We start from the raw sequence: 14,806 nt of genomic DNA on the forward strand, positions 1-14,806 counted from the left end.
AGCTTTATTTTGTTAATTCAAGTATTGCATGTACAATAGTCCTCAACATCATCTCCAGAACCCATAAAGTCTCATGGCATCAGGTCAAACATGGGCAAGGAACCGGCCACATCAGGTCGTGAATGGTGGAGGACAATTAAACAACTCGCTGGAGGAGGAGGCTCCTCAAATATCCCCATCCTCAGTGATGGAGGAGCCCAGCACATCAGTGCAGAAGATAAGGCTGAAGCATTTGCAACAATCTTCAGCCAGAAGTGCCAAGTGGATGATCCATCTTGGCCTCCTCCGGAGGTCCCCAGCATCACAGATGCCAGTCTTCAGCCAATTCGATTCATCCCATGTGATATCAAGAAACGGGTGAAGGTACTGGATCCCACGAAGACTATTGGCCCTGACAATATTCCAGCAATAGTACTGAAGACTTGTGCTCCAGATCTTGCTGTGCCCCTAGCCAAGCTGTTCCAGTACAGCTACAACACTGGCATCCACCTGCCTATGTGGAAAATTGCCCAGGTATGTCCTGTACACAAAAAGCAGGATAAATTTAACCTGGCCAATTACTGCCCCATCAGTCTACTCTTGATCATCAGTAAATTGATGGAAGGGATCATCAACAGTGCTATCAAGTGGCATTTGCTTAGCAATAACCTGTTCACTGATGCTCATTTTGGGTTCCGCCAGGGTCACTCAGCTCCTGACCTCATTACAGCCTTGGTTCAAACGTGGACAAAAGAGCTGAACTCCAGAGATGAGGTGAGAGTGACTGCCCTTGACATCAAGGCAGCATTTGACCGAGTGTGGTATCAAGGAGCCCAAGCAAAACTGGAGTCAATGGGAATCGGGGGAAAGATCTCTGCTGGTTGGAGTCATGCCTAGCACAAAGGAAGATGGTTGTGGTTGTTGGAGGTCAGTCATCTCAGCTCCAGGACATCACTGCAGGAGTTCCTCAGGGTAGTGTCCTCATGTTCAGCTGCTTCATCAATGACCTTCCTTCGATCATAAGGTCAGAAGTGGGGATGTTCGCTGATGATTGCACAATGTTCAGCACCATTCGTGGCTCCTCAGATACTGAATCAGTCCATGTCCAAATACAGCAAGACCTGGACAATATCCAGGCTTGGACTGACAATTGGCAAGTAACATTCATGCCACACAAGTGCCAGGCAATGATCATCTCCAACGAGAGAGAATCTAACCATCGCCCCATGACATGTAATGACATTACCATTGCTGAATCCCCCACTATCAACATCCTGGGGGTTACCATTGGCCAGAAACTGAACTGGACTAGACATATAAACACTGTGGCTACAAGAGCAGGTCAGAGACTAGGAATCTTGCAGCGAGTAACTCACTTCCTGACTCCCCAAAGCCTGTCCACCATCTACAAGGCACTAGTCAGGAGTGTGATGGAATACTCCCCATTTGCCTGGATGAGTGCAGTTCCCACAACACTCAAGAAGCTTGACACGATCCAGGACAAAGCAGCCACGTGATTGGCACCACATCCACAAACATTCACTCCCTCCACCACCGACGCACAGTAGCAGCAGTGTGTACCATCTACATGATGAACTGCAAGAATTCACCAAGACTCCTTAGACAGCACCTTCCAAACCCACGACCACTATCATCTAGAAGGACAAGGGCAGCAGATAGATGGGAACATCACCACCTGCAAGTTCCCCTCCGAGTCACTCACCATCCTGACTTGGAAATATATCGCTGTTCCTTCACTGTGGCTGGGTCAAAATCCTGGAACTCCCTCCCTCTAGCTGCGCAGATTGGTGCTGGGCAAGGGGGCAGGGAACCTCCTGTGGGGGTGCCCTGTGCCCATCAGAAGCACCCCCTGCAAGATCACACTTTCCCCTTTACCCTCCCCACCTCTGGCGTCTTAAACCCAGACCCCATCTCCCTCACTCACCTCCCTGGGCGTGCCAACCTCAATGCCCCATCTCCCACCCCACACTTACCTTGCTGTCCGGCTCCCATGATGACCTCCACTGGGGACAGCCTGGAGTCCCAGCAGGGGCCACTGCTCCCATCTACCGCTGCTGGGGCCACAGAGCAGCTGACCATCTGACTGACTGGCAGCTCTTTAAGTCGGGACTTGCTGTCCTGGGGGTGGGGGTGGAAATCCCACCCCCGGCCTATTAATGACCAATTAACTGTTAAATCACAGTGGGGCAGCCATTCTTACCCTTGGTGAGCTCCCCATCTCGGGGAGAAAAGTAAGCACAGAAAGAGGATATTCTGCCTGTCATGTCTGTGCTGGCCCATAGAAAGAGCAGTTGCGCTTTGGCCCACATGCCCGATTTTTGTCTGTAACCTATAAGCTCCTCATTCTCAAAAACACCTGTCCAAGTCCCTTTTCAAATTATTTATGCAATGAGCTTTTAACACTATTCAAACACAGTGTTTCAGACCCTGACAACTCCCTGAGTGAGAAGATTGTCCTCATCTCCTCTGACCAACTTTTCTCAATGATTTGGTGACAAACTAAGATCGGATCCTTCACTTTTGAGACCAATTCTACATATTAGACAGGGACAGTTAATGGGTAAAAAAACTCGCTGGAATCCTTGGTTGAATGTAATTTTTTGTTGGAAAGGGCTGCCTGACTCCTGAGGGTAACTTTGGTAATTAGCCATAGTCCAGAAAGGACCATAGATATCTCTCTCCGTTAGAGAGAGACAATCCATCATTTAGCTGGAGAGACATCGCTCCACGTTAAGAATGGGGTAGCTGAGGAGGCAGAGTCAGAACCCACACCCTTGGTGTTATTCTGCGTCACACTCCGGCCAACTGAGCTAACTGATGAGGAGAGTATCTGAATGCACCACGCAGATTCAAAAGGGTTAAAAAAAAAGCCTCAGAGTGCAGTTTCCAGAACAGATGTCCTTGAAGCAAATGCAAGGGCAGGGAAATTGCTGTTCTCGTATTCCTGAGCATGAATCGAATCACTAAGCAACAGACACAAATAAAAGCTAGGAAATGAGGACATTAGGAAAGTCTCTCAGGACGAGCATGAATCCTTGGTGGAGAAAGATTTGGCAAGCAGGAGTAAGACTGAACAAAATGTGTGGGGTGTGACTGTGCAAATTTACACTGTCTGAACACAGGCAGTCAACAAGTGGCAACGCAAAATGTGCTCAGATATAGGGGATGATTAGCACTCTGATATCTATCTATAAGGAGCAAATCCAAATTAGGTAGCACTGGGAAGGCCATTTTTGTACCAATCTATCAGGTAAGTTAATAAGAGACCTCATCATCTATGCCAAACATGTGCCACATATCCAATCAGAAAATTAATCTATTTACTATGTATTGGATTCTTAGGTGTGAGATTGAGTCAACAGACTCCAAGCAGGAATGTATCTAAATCTAAATTGCTCTAAGGCAAATGCTTGACAATAGTCTGCTCATTATTGGGAGTGTTGACACTGGCTCACACAGACACGCAGTCTAACACTGCCACACTGCGAGATGGACACAACTTTCTCAGCAGCGAGAAAGGAATAGGAGTGGATTTGGGCTACAGGTGGGTTATAGTGACAGGAGTGAGTCAACCCACTTTACAGTGGAGTGGGGAACTGGAACCGGGGTTAAGGGTGAGGCCACAGAGGGGATGGGGGGATGGGAACAGGGGTCTAGAGAGGAGGGAGTTTGATTGGATCAACTCAGTCCTGACTTGGCTTTGATCCTGTTTTAATGGAGTTACACCTTGTGCTAACCTCAGGCCGATCTCAGAGATATCCCCAAGCGGCAAAAAGCAGGAGCTGCACAATATTTCAAGTATTTGTTTTCATCCCGAAATGGTTCAAAATAACTGATCGGTTTTGATGAAAAAGATGCAAAAATGTCGACTGAAGCCATTGGGCTTGATTTTTAGCTGCTGCTGGGCCAGGATCAGAGGCAGATGCGCCTTAAAAACCTTAAAAAACTGACCGACGCGCTGGTTACCTGCACCCATCCAGCCCCCGGGCCATTTTCCTGCAGCCAGAAAGGGTGGGTCGGTGGGGGAGGGGGGTAATGGGGTGTGGGCAGGGGGGGGAGCGTGGGCAGGTGGTAGGTGTAGGGGGAGGTGTGGCAGGGTTACCCCCTGTACACGGCGGGTAGCTAACGGTGATTAACCACACGTAAAGCCAGTTAAGGAGGTCAGCTGGGTTTTTCCAGTTGACCGTGTGGTTCCCACAGTTGGAAGGGGCCAGTTTATCTGGCTGGGGGTAGCTCCCTGGCAGCAGCCTGGAGGACCAGTGTTCAAGGTGGGTCTGGGGGGGCCTCCCTCCCTGGCTGCCTGTCCGGGTGCAGCAGCCACAGGTACCCTGTGGGAGGGGCAGACCCTTTGCTGTGGAGGCCTAGCTGCAAAAGGCCACTTTTGAAATTTCAAATTCAAAACGTTGGAGAGAAGGTGCCTCCATTTCAACCTCCCCTTTCCCCCATTTCCCCTTCACTGAAGCTCACTGCTCTACTCAAGCTCTGGAAGAACTTTGATTGGCCCTTCAGCTTCGAGAGCCCGCCCACTGCCCTTAATTGGACGGCAAGCCTACCTCAGGCCTTGAATTGGTCGCATGGGAAAACATCACAATGAAGTTTCTCTTCAAGTTTGTGTTTGTGAGACACACTGTCCCTGACAGTCCATAGGGAAACCCTACTCCAAATCAGAAATCTATCCCGAAATCTTGAAGTGAATTCCTCTTTGGCTGTTTCTGGGGTCCGATGTGTTCCCCATAGTTAAGGGCAGAAAGGTCAGTGCTGAGGGTTATAAGATTTTCTATTTTTCACACCAGGTTTACTATTGGACCTCCCTAGAGTAAGTGAATCAGTTTTGGGGTAATGCTGTCACTTTGCTCCCACTCCCAGTCCCATTGGATCAGTTGACAACATTCTAACCTTTGATTCAGAGAGTTGGGGGCTTAAGCCCGGCTCCAGGGCTTGAACATACAGCCCACACCAATACTCCAGTGCAGTACTGAGGGAATGTTGTCATGTTGAAGGTGCCACCTTTCAGATGAGACATTAAGCTCAGATCTTACCTGAAGATGTAACTGAACTCATGACAGTGTCTGATCACCATGCTAAGCAACACCTTGATATTAAAAATCTCATCCTTCTTTTCAAATCCTTGCCTGGTTTTGCACCTCCCTATCTCTATAACCTCCTCGAGCCCATCAACCCTCTGAGGTACGTGCGCTTATCTAATTCTGGCCTCTTGAGAATCCCTGATTTTAATCACTCCACCATTGGTGGCCACGCCTTCAGCTGCCTGGGGGGGGGGGGGTCCTAAGCTCTGGAATTCCCTCCCTCACCCTCTCTGACTCTCTACCTCTTCTAAGATGTTCCTTCAAACCTACCTCTGGATCAGATTTTGGCCTTCTGTTCTCATATCACCTTATCTGGCTTGGTGTCAAGCGTTGCTTTATAACACTCCTGTGAAGCACCCTGGGATGTTTGATTATGTGGAAGGTGCTATACGAAGGCAAGATGTTGTTTTTTGAGCAACATTTGCTGCTCAACCAAAACCACCAAGTAAGTTCCTACAATAAGCGATCAGTCCTGTGTTTGCTGTGTGTGGGAATCACTGAATGTGCAATTTAGCTGCCATGTTTGCCTTTGTTAGCGCTCATGCTTCAAAGGTCGCTCATTGTGAAGGGCTTTGGGAATGTGATAAGATTCTATATTTAAATCCGAGTTCTTTCTTTCTTTTTAACCAGAGCGAATGGTTTCCCCTCCCACACCCTGTAACCTCAGGGAGTGAGATCGCCATTTATTCTCCTTGGCCTCTCTGCTGTGGAATGGATCCTCCAACAGATTTATGGAGGTAAAAACAAGGGCAGGATTTTGTCCTCGTTGGACAGAGGGACAGAGCTGCTTCAGGGGGCTGAAGGTTTATTGCAATAAGAATAAAGATATTAAAAATCATGAACACATGTGGCTCTGTCACATGAGCAGGGACATGTTAAATATGAGTGTTAAGAGTTTTACATTTTTTTTTAAATCACTGGTCGAAACCTCATCCCACCGGTGGCTGCGGTTCCACCAAAAATGCAAAGGCCGCTTGGCCTTTTCACCCACCCGCCCGCCAACTGAACCATTGAACGGGCAGCAAAATATTCGAGTCAATTAATCGATTAAGGGCCTTAATAGGCCGCTTAATTGTTGGTGGGCATGCTGCTGCCTCTCGCTCCAAGCGGAATATCGCGAGAGTGCACGATGACATCAGGACTCTTGCCCGATGGTGTCACGCACTGTTTTACTCTCATTCAGACTGGCTGCACACCTGCCCGGCAAGAGGAACATTCAGCCCACGATGTCTCCTCTATCCCTCTCGCTCACCTGTTGCTCCTCATGCTCATTGCTTTGGAATAAAATCCTCCCTAAATTGTTAAACAGTTACACTCAGAAAAAACCACCACAAAAGATTTGATCATGGAATTCCCTGAACTCTGCCCTACTGACCCCTAACCAGCTCAGGCCATACTATTCAGCCAGTTCTCTACATTCCTCAACCTCTGATGGATAGATGCAGTGGTTCATTCCAGTTCCATCTCCAGAGATGATGCATCAATTTTACAGATTAATAAGAAAATCAGTTAATCTCTGGATGCACTTCCAGTATCTAAAAACTTCAAACACTGAGACTCTTGGTATTTTTCCTTTACAAGGGGAGATGGTTTAAGCATATGAGAGAGAGTAAGCACATTTAGTTTGTGTATTCTCACACTTGAGAGAATGGTAGGGAGCATTAGAAGCATTTCTCAGACTGATTAACAATCTGCTTAGAGCAACATGAGTCGCCTTCCATAGCCAACAAGTCCTGCAGTGGGACTTGAAACCAGGGACCTTCCAAGGCACTACCAACTGAACCACTCAGACTCCACCAGCATCCACATGTGAGTGTGAGTTCATGTGAGAGTGTGTGCAGTTGAATTGAGCTTTTACTCTCCATGTTGCTTTTCGTTGCTTTCCATTTATTGTTTCCTGTTTTACACACACCCACTGCCTCAGGAAAGGTGAAGCGGTACTGCCACTGGACTAATAATGCAGCGACTCAGTGACCCAGGGTAATGCTCTGGGGACCTGGGTTTGAATCCATCATGGCATTTGGTGGAACTGGAACTAATACAAATCTGGAATTAAGAGTTTAATGATGACTGTGAAAATATTGTTGTTAAAAACCCATCTGGTTCACTAATGTCCTTTCAGGAAAGAAATCTGCCATCCTTATCCGGTCTGGCCTACATGTGACTCCAGACCAACAGCAATGTGGTTTGCTCTTAAATGCCCTCTGAACAGGGGCAATAAATGCTGACCCAGCCAGTCACACCCACGCCCCATGAATGAATAAAAAATTAAATAAAATAAATCCGGTAAATCAAAGACCATCCTTGCTTTTTACAGTAAAATGTAACCAAAAAGGTAAGTTGAAACGTTTCTTGTTTCTCTCTTTACCTGTTTCTGCTCCTCTCCCAGACCGTCCCACATTGAAGCAACGATTTTGGAAACATCTCCGAAGGTGGCATTGGGGTTTTGACCTTTGATCGCAGCTTGTGTATCCCTGAAGAACAGGGCGTAGGCGGAGACCGGCTTCTGTGGCTCATTCGGATCCTTCTTCTTCTTTTTCTTCTGTGTCTTCGTCTTCTTGCCCATGTCCACTGACGGTCTCTTCTCCCCGCCGATCTGTAAGGCAAGGAGTTGGTGAACGTTGACCTGATATCGTTAGCTGCAACACTGCACAAACATTCTGTGTGGTTGTTAACCAACACGATCAGCCTCATAATGTTGACCTGTCCTTGTTGTCTACTGAGTGGCTTCACTCAGGGTCGCCGTTCTGGTTGAATATCTACCGAGAGTTCTCATCACATGATCTTCCGCCTCCAACTGCCCCCCTCCCCCCCCAACCCCCACCCCCCTCCCCACCCCCTACCACCCCACTGGTCACCTGGCAGGTCCATCCTAACTCCTGCCTTCCAATACCCATTGGAGTAAATCAGCTCATCATTACCCGATTGGATGATTTCCTGACCTCCAATATTTCTAATAATTAGTAAACAGAAGTGTTTAAGAAAATGAAAATAAAACATTTTTCTCCTGGAGTTTTGCTCGTTGCTGTATCTGGAGATTTCTGGAGACTCCAGGCCAGTTCTGGAGGGTTGGCAACACCAGCTGGGTATTTGTTCAGAAAGATGGACCCTTCCAAACCACCTGGACATGTGTATGGGCAGTGAACATACGACATGTAGCTCCCCTCAGACTTCTAACATGTCACCTTGAGGCTGAATTTCCTCTGGGTCTCTAACATTTCATCTCCCTAGTTATTGAGCCCAGTGAGTGAATGAATCACTAACTCATTGGTAACGAGGTTGATATTCAGCCCATCTTTCAAACAGCTATTTAATTTATCCTGCCCTTTCCCCATTCATCATGTTCTCTCTCCTCCGAGCTTACTGCCCTCTAATCTTCCTTGAATCTCTCCTTCCATGTAAACTGCCCAGCTGGTATTCACAGCTTCCCCCCTTGACCATGCCATCTCCCATCATATCAATCACAGGTAAGGCCGTCTCTGATCACTTCCTTGTATTGCTCACTACCCACATTTCTCGGTCTACCCCCCAACCCCACCCCCTTCTGTGTCCATCCCTGGAAAGACCTATTCCCCAATTCACTTACAAACTTCAATTTCAAAAACCCCACTATCCAGACGTCATTTGCCCCAACATTTCTGCAACTGCCTCCTCACCTCCACCTTTGATGTCCTAGTCCCCAGTGAAACTGTTCCTCCCTCTCACCCTGGCCATTCCTCCTGGTATTGACCTCACCTTCGCTCCCTTAAGTCCAAGGGACACAGGTTTGAAGAGATATGAAGGGCAACAGGTTTGACCATCCACCTCCAGATCTGTCTGGGCCCATAAAACACTATTTTCTCGTCCTCCACTACTCATTATTCAGGATCATCCTGGAATGCAAAGATAACAGCTAGCTTCTTTCCTCTATTGTAAATTGTCTTCTTCAACCCCTCTCCCCTGTCCCCTCTAACCTCACCTCCAATGACAAATGTAAGGACTTCTTTGTCACCAAGATCTGGCCGTCCAATCAGCTGCCTCTGCCTTGTCCTTCCCTTCCGCTCGTCCAAATTTCCTCCAAGGTTCCCATCTTGCCCAGGTCATGAACTCACATCTTTCTCTAGTTTCTTTCCTATCTTCTCTCATGCCCCCCCTCTGAGTTCACTTTGTCCATGAGACCCGCTTCCTGTAACCTTGATCCTATTCCCACTAAACTGCTAATCACCCCGCTTCCCCTCATGTTTGCCAATATTAATGGTTCTCTCTCTTCAGCTTTTGTCCCTCTCTCCATTAAATCTGGAGTCATCACCCTTCTCCCCAATAATCAACCCTTTACCCCACCATCCTTGCAAACTAGTGTCCCATTTCCAACCTCCCTTTTTTCTTCAAAGTCCATGGAACTCCATGTCAGAATGTCTCCAGTCAGGTTCCTGCCCCAGCCATAGAACTGAAACAGCTTTTATCAAAGTCCCTAATGACATCCTATGTGACTGTGACAAATGTCAACTTTCCCTCCTCGTCCTTCTTGACCTGTCTGCAGCCTTTGACATGGTTGACCACACCACCTTCCTCCAACTCCTCTCCACTGTCGTTCAGCTGCACTGAGGCTTTATAAGGCTCTGGTCAGACCACATTTAGAACATTGTGAGCAATTTTGGGCCCCATATCTCAGGAAGGATGTGCTGGCCCTGGAGAGGGTCCAGAGGAGGTTCACGAGAATGATCCCAGGAATGAAAGGCTTAACACATGAGGAACGTTTGAGGACTCTGGGTCTATGCTCGACGGAGTTTAGAAGGATGAGGGGGGATCTGATTGAAACTTACAGAATATTGAAAGGCCTGGATAGAGTGGACATGGGGAAGATGTTTCCATTAGTAGGAGAGACTAGGACCTGAGGGCACAATCTCAGAGTAAAGGGAAGACTTTTTCGGACAGAGATGAGGAGAAACTTCTTTAGCCAGAGAGTGGTGAATCTATGGAATTCATTGCCACAGTAGATTGTGGAGGCCAGGTCATTGAGTGTATTTAAGACCGAGATAGATAGGTCTTGATTGGTAAGGGGATCAAAGGTTACGGGGAGAAGGCGGGAGAATGGGGTTGAGAAACTTATCAGCCATGATTGAATGGTGGAGCAGACTCGACGGGCCAAATGGCCTAATTTCTGCTCCAATGTCTTATGGTCATATGGTCATGGCTAGACAATCACCCACATTGGTTCTTCTTCCTGTTCCCGCACTGTTATCTCTAGTGTTCCCCAAGGATCTATCCTTGACATCTCTTATTTCTATCTACATTCTGCCTCTTAACGATATCATCCAAAAACAAAATGTTAGGCTTCACATGTACCTGACGACACCTATCTCTACCTCACCATCACCTCTCTCGACTCCTCCACTGTTGCTAAATTATCCGGCTACTTATCTGACATCCAGCCCTGGATGAGCAGAAATTTCCTCCAATTAAATCTTGGGAAGACTGAAGCCATTGCTTTCAATTCAGCTCTAAATTCTATTCCTTAGCTACTGAACACATCCTTCATCTTGGCAACAGTCTGAGACTAAACCAGAGTGTTCACAACCTTGGTGTCACATTTGACCCTGAGATGAGCTTCCGATCTCACATTCACACCATCACTAACCACTTACCTCTTTGTGTCAATAGTGACAATCCTGTAAAGTAAGAGGGAGGTGTTAGACCACACTTGGAGTACTGTCAAGAGGTCTGGTTTCCACATTATATAAAGGATATGGAGGCACTAGAAAAGGTACAAAATGGATTTATTCCAATGGTACCAGAAATGAGAGGTTATAGCTATCAGGAAAGGCTGAACAGGCTGGGGTTCCTTTTTTTCAGGCCAGAGATGACTGTGGGGTGACCTGATCGAGGTTTTTGAGATTATGGAAGGGTTTTGATAAGTTAGACACAGAGAAGATGTAAAAATATAAAAACAAAAAACTGCGGATGCTGGAAATCCAAAATCCAAAACAAAAACAGAATTAGCTGGAAAAACTCAGCAGGTCTGGCAGCATCGGCGGAGAAGAAAAGAGTTGACGTTTCGACTCCTCATGACTCTTCAACAGAACTAGGTGAATCCAAGGAAGGGGTGAAATATAAGCTGGATTAAGGTGTGTGTGGGTGGGGGGGGTGATTGGGTTGGGTTGGGGGAGAGAAGTGGAGGGGGGTGGTGTGGTTGTAGGGACAAGCAAGCACTGATAGAAGCAAATCATCAAAAGATGTCACAGATAGAAGATGTTTCCACTTGCGGGTGAGAATTAGAGCCATCAATATAAGATAAATCCAATAAATCCAAACAGGAATTCAGGGGAAACTTTTTTACCCAGAGAGTAGTGAGAATATGGAACTCGCTATCACAGCGAATGGTTAAGATGCAAGTAAAGATGCAGTTAAGGGGAGGCTGGATAAACAAGGGATAAAGGAAGGCAAGGCTACATTGATAGGGTGAGATGAAAAGGGGGTTGAAGGAGACTCGTGTGGAGCATAGGCTCTGGTATTGACCAGTTGGGCTGAGTGACCTGTTGCTATCCTGTAAATTCTATGTAAAATGTGGAATATCCACCACTGCCAATGAATGTGGGAAATAAACAAGCCAGTAAGAATAAAACAATTTGCTTGTGACCATTTCCTAAATAATTCTTTAAGTTCTTTAAGTAAGGTTGCTGAGGTGGGTTAACAGCTGGCTCTGTGTATTTCGCTTAAAAATTGTTTTGCGATTATCATTTCAGTCACTCAACTGACTAAAAACCTAAAGAAATAAGTGGTGCAGAGATCAAAAATGTTCCCCCTGTGGAATTCATAAAATGTTTTGCTGCGAAATACTGAAGACAACAAGGAAAACAATATATATAAATTAGGTAACAAATACTTAAAAGATAAAACAGGTCAGGACCCGAGAGAGAAAGAGAGAGATGGACATTAAGGTTTGGAAGCAGGACTGAGTAACATTTGAAAATGATCACACCTAAAATGTACATCTGTCAGCAGTCTCAACGTTGTTCTGGATGGGAATGTCCCCAGTGCATGGTTTAGTTGGTGGTTGTGCCTTCAGCTGTATAGGCCCTAATCTCTGGAAGGTTCTCCCTAAACCTCTCCACCTCTCTCCCTCTCTCTCCTCATTTAAGGTGCTCCTTAAAATCTACCTCCTTGACAAAGTCCCATCTTAATATCTCCTTATGTGGCTTGGTCTCGAGTTTTGTGCAATAATGCTCCTGCGAAGGACCTTGGGAGATTTTATGATGTTAAAGGTACTATATAAATACAAGTTGTTGTTGTGGTAGGTTCAATACCACGCTGGCAATCTCATTCGGAGCACAGGATGACTGCGGTGGAAAATGAAAACATTGGGCGGAACCTACCCCACATTTGTACTAAATGTGGTAGTGGTCGGGAAAAAGGGGGTTTAACTTGTTGGCCACAATGGCAGGTTCTTGTGCTGTAACATCCCATTTTAATAATGACTCTTTAATAATGCATTCCTGGGAAACTTGCCGAGTCGCTGGCAGAGCGGCTTCTGATTCTCCCGCCCCGCCATCACCTCAGGCCTTCAGTAATCCGGGCGCCAGGTTTAAAGGGCCCACCCCCCCCCCCCCCCCCCCCCCCCCCCCCACCCTGCAGAGCGCTGGCTCTCTCTGAAACATCAGAAGCTGCTGCAGAGTCATGGCTGCCAAAGGGAGGAAACACCTTGCCCCCAAGTGTACCGATGACTCCCTTGGGCGCCTACTGGACACAGTGGAGGCTCCACCATGAAGTCCTCTACCCCCCCTCTCTGGGCGAAGCAAGCAAGATGACAAATACAACATGGGAGGCGGTGGTAGCAGTGGTCAGCGCCAACGCCCTGCAAAAGAGGACAGCCACCCAGCGCCGCTACAGGATGAGTGATCTCCTCTGTTCCACCAGGATAAGTCACTCTTCTCATCACTCTCAACTCACACACTCACAAACCCATTGCACACCCACAGGGACCTCACTCACTGCCGGTTCAAGGGACATCACCATTCACTCTCTCGCACTCACCTTCATCTGCCCTGCGGATGGTGTCCTGTTTTTTTTATTAATTCACGGGATATGGGCATCGCAGGCTAACCAGTGTTTATTGCCCATCCCTAATTGCCCTTGAGAAGGTGGTGGTGAGCTGCCTTCTTGAACCGCTGCAGTCCATGTGGTGTAAGTACACCCACAGTGCTGTTAGGGAGGGGGTTCCAGGATTTTGACCCAGTGAAGGAAAGGAGACATGTTTCCAAGTCAGGACGGTCTGTGGCTTGGAGGGGAATTTTCAGGTGGTGGTGTTCCCATCTATCTGCAATTCTTGTCCTTCAGGATGATAGCAGTCATGGGTTTGGAAGGTGCTGCCTAAGAAGCCTTGGTGAATTCCTGCAGTGCATCTTGTAGATGATACACACACTGCTGCTACTGTGTGTCGGTGGTGAATGTTTGTGGAAGTGATGCTAATCAAGTAGGTGATTTGTCCTGGATGGTGTCAAGCTTCATGAGTGTTGTGAGAGCTGCACTCATCCAGGCAAGTGGGGAGTATTCCATCACACTCCTGACTTGTGCCTTGTAGATGGTGGATAGGCTTTGGAGATTCAGAAGGTGAGTTACTTGTTGCAGGATCCCTAGCCTCTGACCTGCTCGAGCAGTCACAGTATTGATATGGATAGTCCAGTTCAGTTCCTGGTCAATGGTAACCCTGAGGATGTGATGGTGGGGGATTCAGTGATGGTGATGTCATTGAATATCAAGGGGCGCTGATTGGATTCTCCCTTGTTGGAGATGGTCATTGCCTGGCACTTGTGTGGTGCGAATGCTACTTGCCACTTGTCAGCCCAAGCCTGGATATTGTCCAGGTCTTGCTGCATTTAGACATGGACTGCTTCAGTATCTGAGGAATTGCGAATGGTGTCGAATATCGTACAATCATCAGTGAACATCCCCACTTCTGACCTGATGATGGAAGGAAGGTCATTGATGAAGCAGCTGAAGATGGTTGGGCCGAGGACGCTACCCTGAGGAACTCCTGCAGTGATGTCCTGGAGCTGAGATGACTGACCTCCAACAATCACAACCATCTTCCTTTGTGCTAGGTATGACTCCAACCAGCAAAGAGTTTCTCCCCCTGATTCCCATTGACCCCAGTTTTGCGAGGGCTCCTTGATGCCACACTCGGTCAAATGCTGCCTTGATGTCAAGGACAGTCATTCTCACCTCACCTCGGGAGTTCAGCTCTTTTGTCCATGTTTGAACCAAGGCTGTAATGAGGTCAGGAGCTGAGTGGCCCTGGCGGAACCCAAACTGAGCGTCAGTGAACTGGTTATTGCTAAGTGAGTGCCGCTTGATGATCCCTTCCATCACTTTACTGATGATTGAGAGTATACTGAATGGGGCAGTAATTGGCCGGGTTGGATTTGTCCTGCTTTTTGTGTACTGGACATACCTGGGCAACTTTCCACATTACTGGGTAGATGCCAGTGTTGTAGCTGTACTGGAACAACTTGGCTAGGGGCGCGCCAAGTTCTGAAGCACAAGTTTTCAGTATTATTGCTGGACTATTGTCAGGGCCCATAGCCTTTGCAGTATCCAGTGCCTTCAGTGTTTCTTGATATCACGTGGAATGAATTGAATTGGCTGAAAACTGGCATCTATGATGCTGGGGACCTCCGGAGGAGGCCAAGATGGATCATCAATTCGACATTTCTGGCTGAAGATTGTTGTGAATGCTTCAGCCT

At 47.3% G+C, this 14,806-nt stretch overlaps 1 protein-coding gene across 5 annotated transcripts in view; it reads right to left on the minus strand.

The window, feature by feature from the left end:
- Positions 1-14,806, minus strand: part of tox2 (TOX high mobility group box family member 2) — a 300,983-nt gene that overhangs the window by 17,850 nt on the left and 268,327 nt on the right. For all 5 annotated transcript variants that reach the window (XM_041203728.1, XM_041203725.1, XM_041203724.1 and 2 more), the window contains one exon: positions 7,456-7,683. In XM_041203728.1, coding sequence (XP_041059662.1) covers positions 7,456-7,683 — 228 coding nt within the window. The remainder of the gene's footprint in view (positions 1-7,455; positions 7,684-14,806) is intronic.

Source organism: Carcharodon carcharias, chromosome 14, assembly GCF_017639515.1.
Source record: "Carcharodon carcharias isolate sCarCar2 chromosome 14, sCarCar2.pri, whole genome shotgun sequence".
NCBI lineage: Eukaryota > Metazoa > Chordata > Chondrichthyes > Lamniformes > Lamnidae > Carcharodon > Carcharodon carcharias.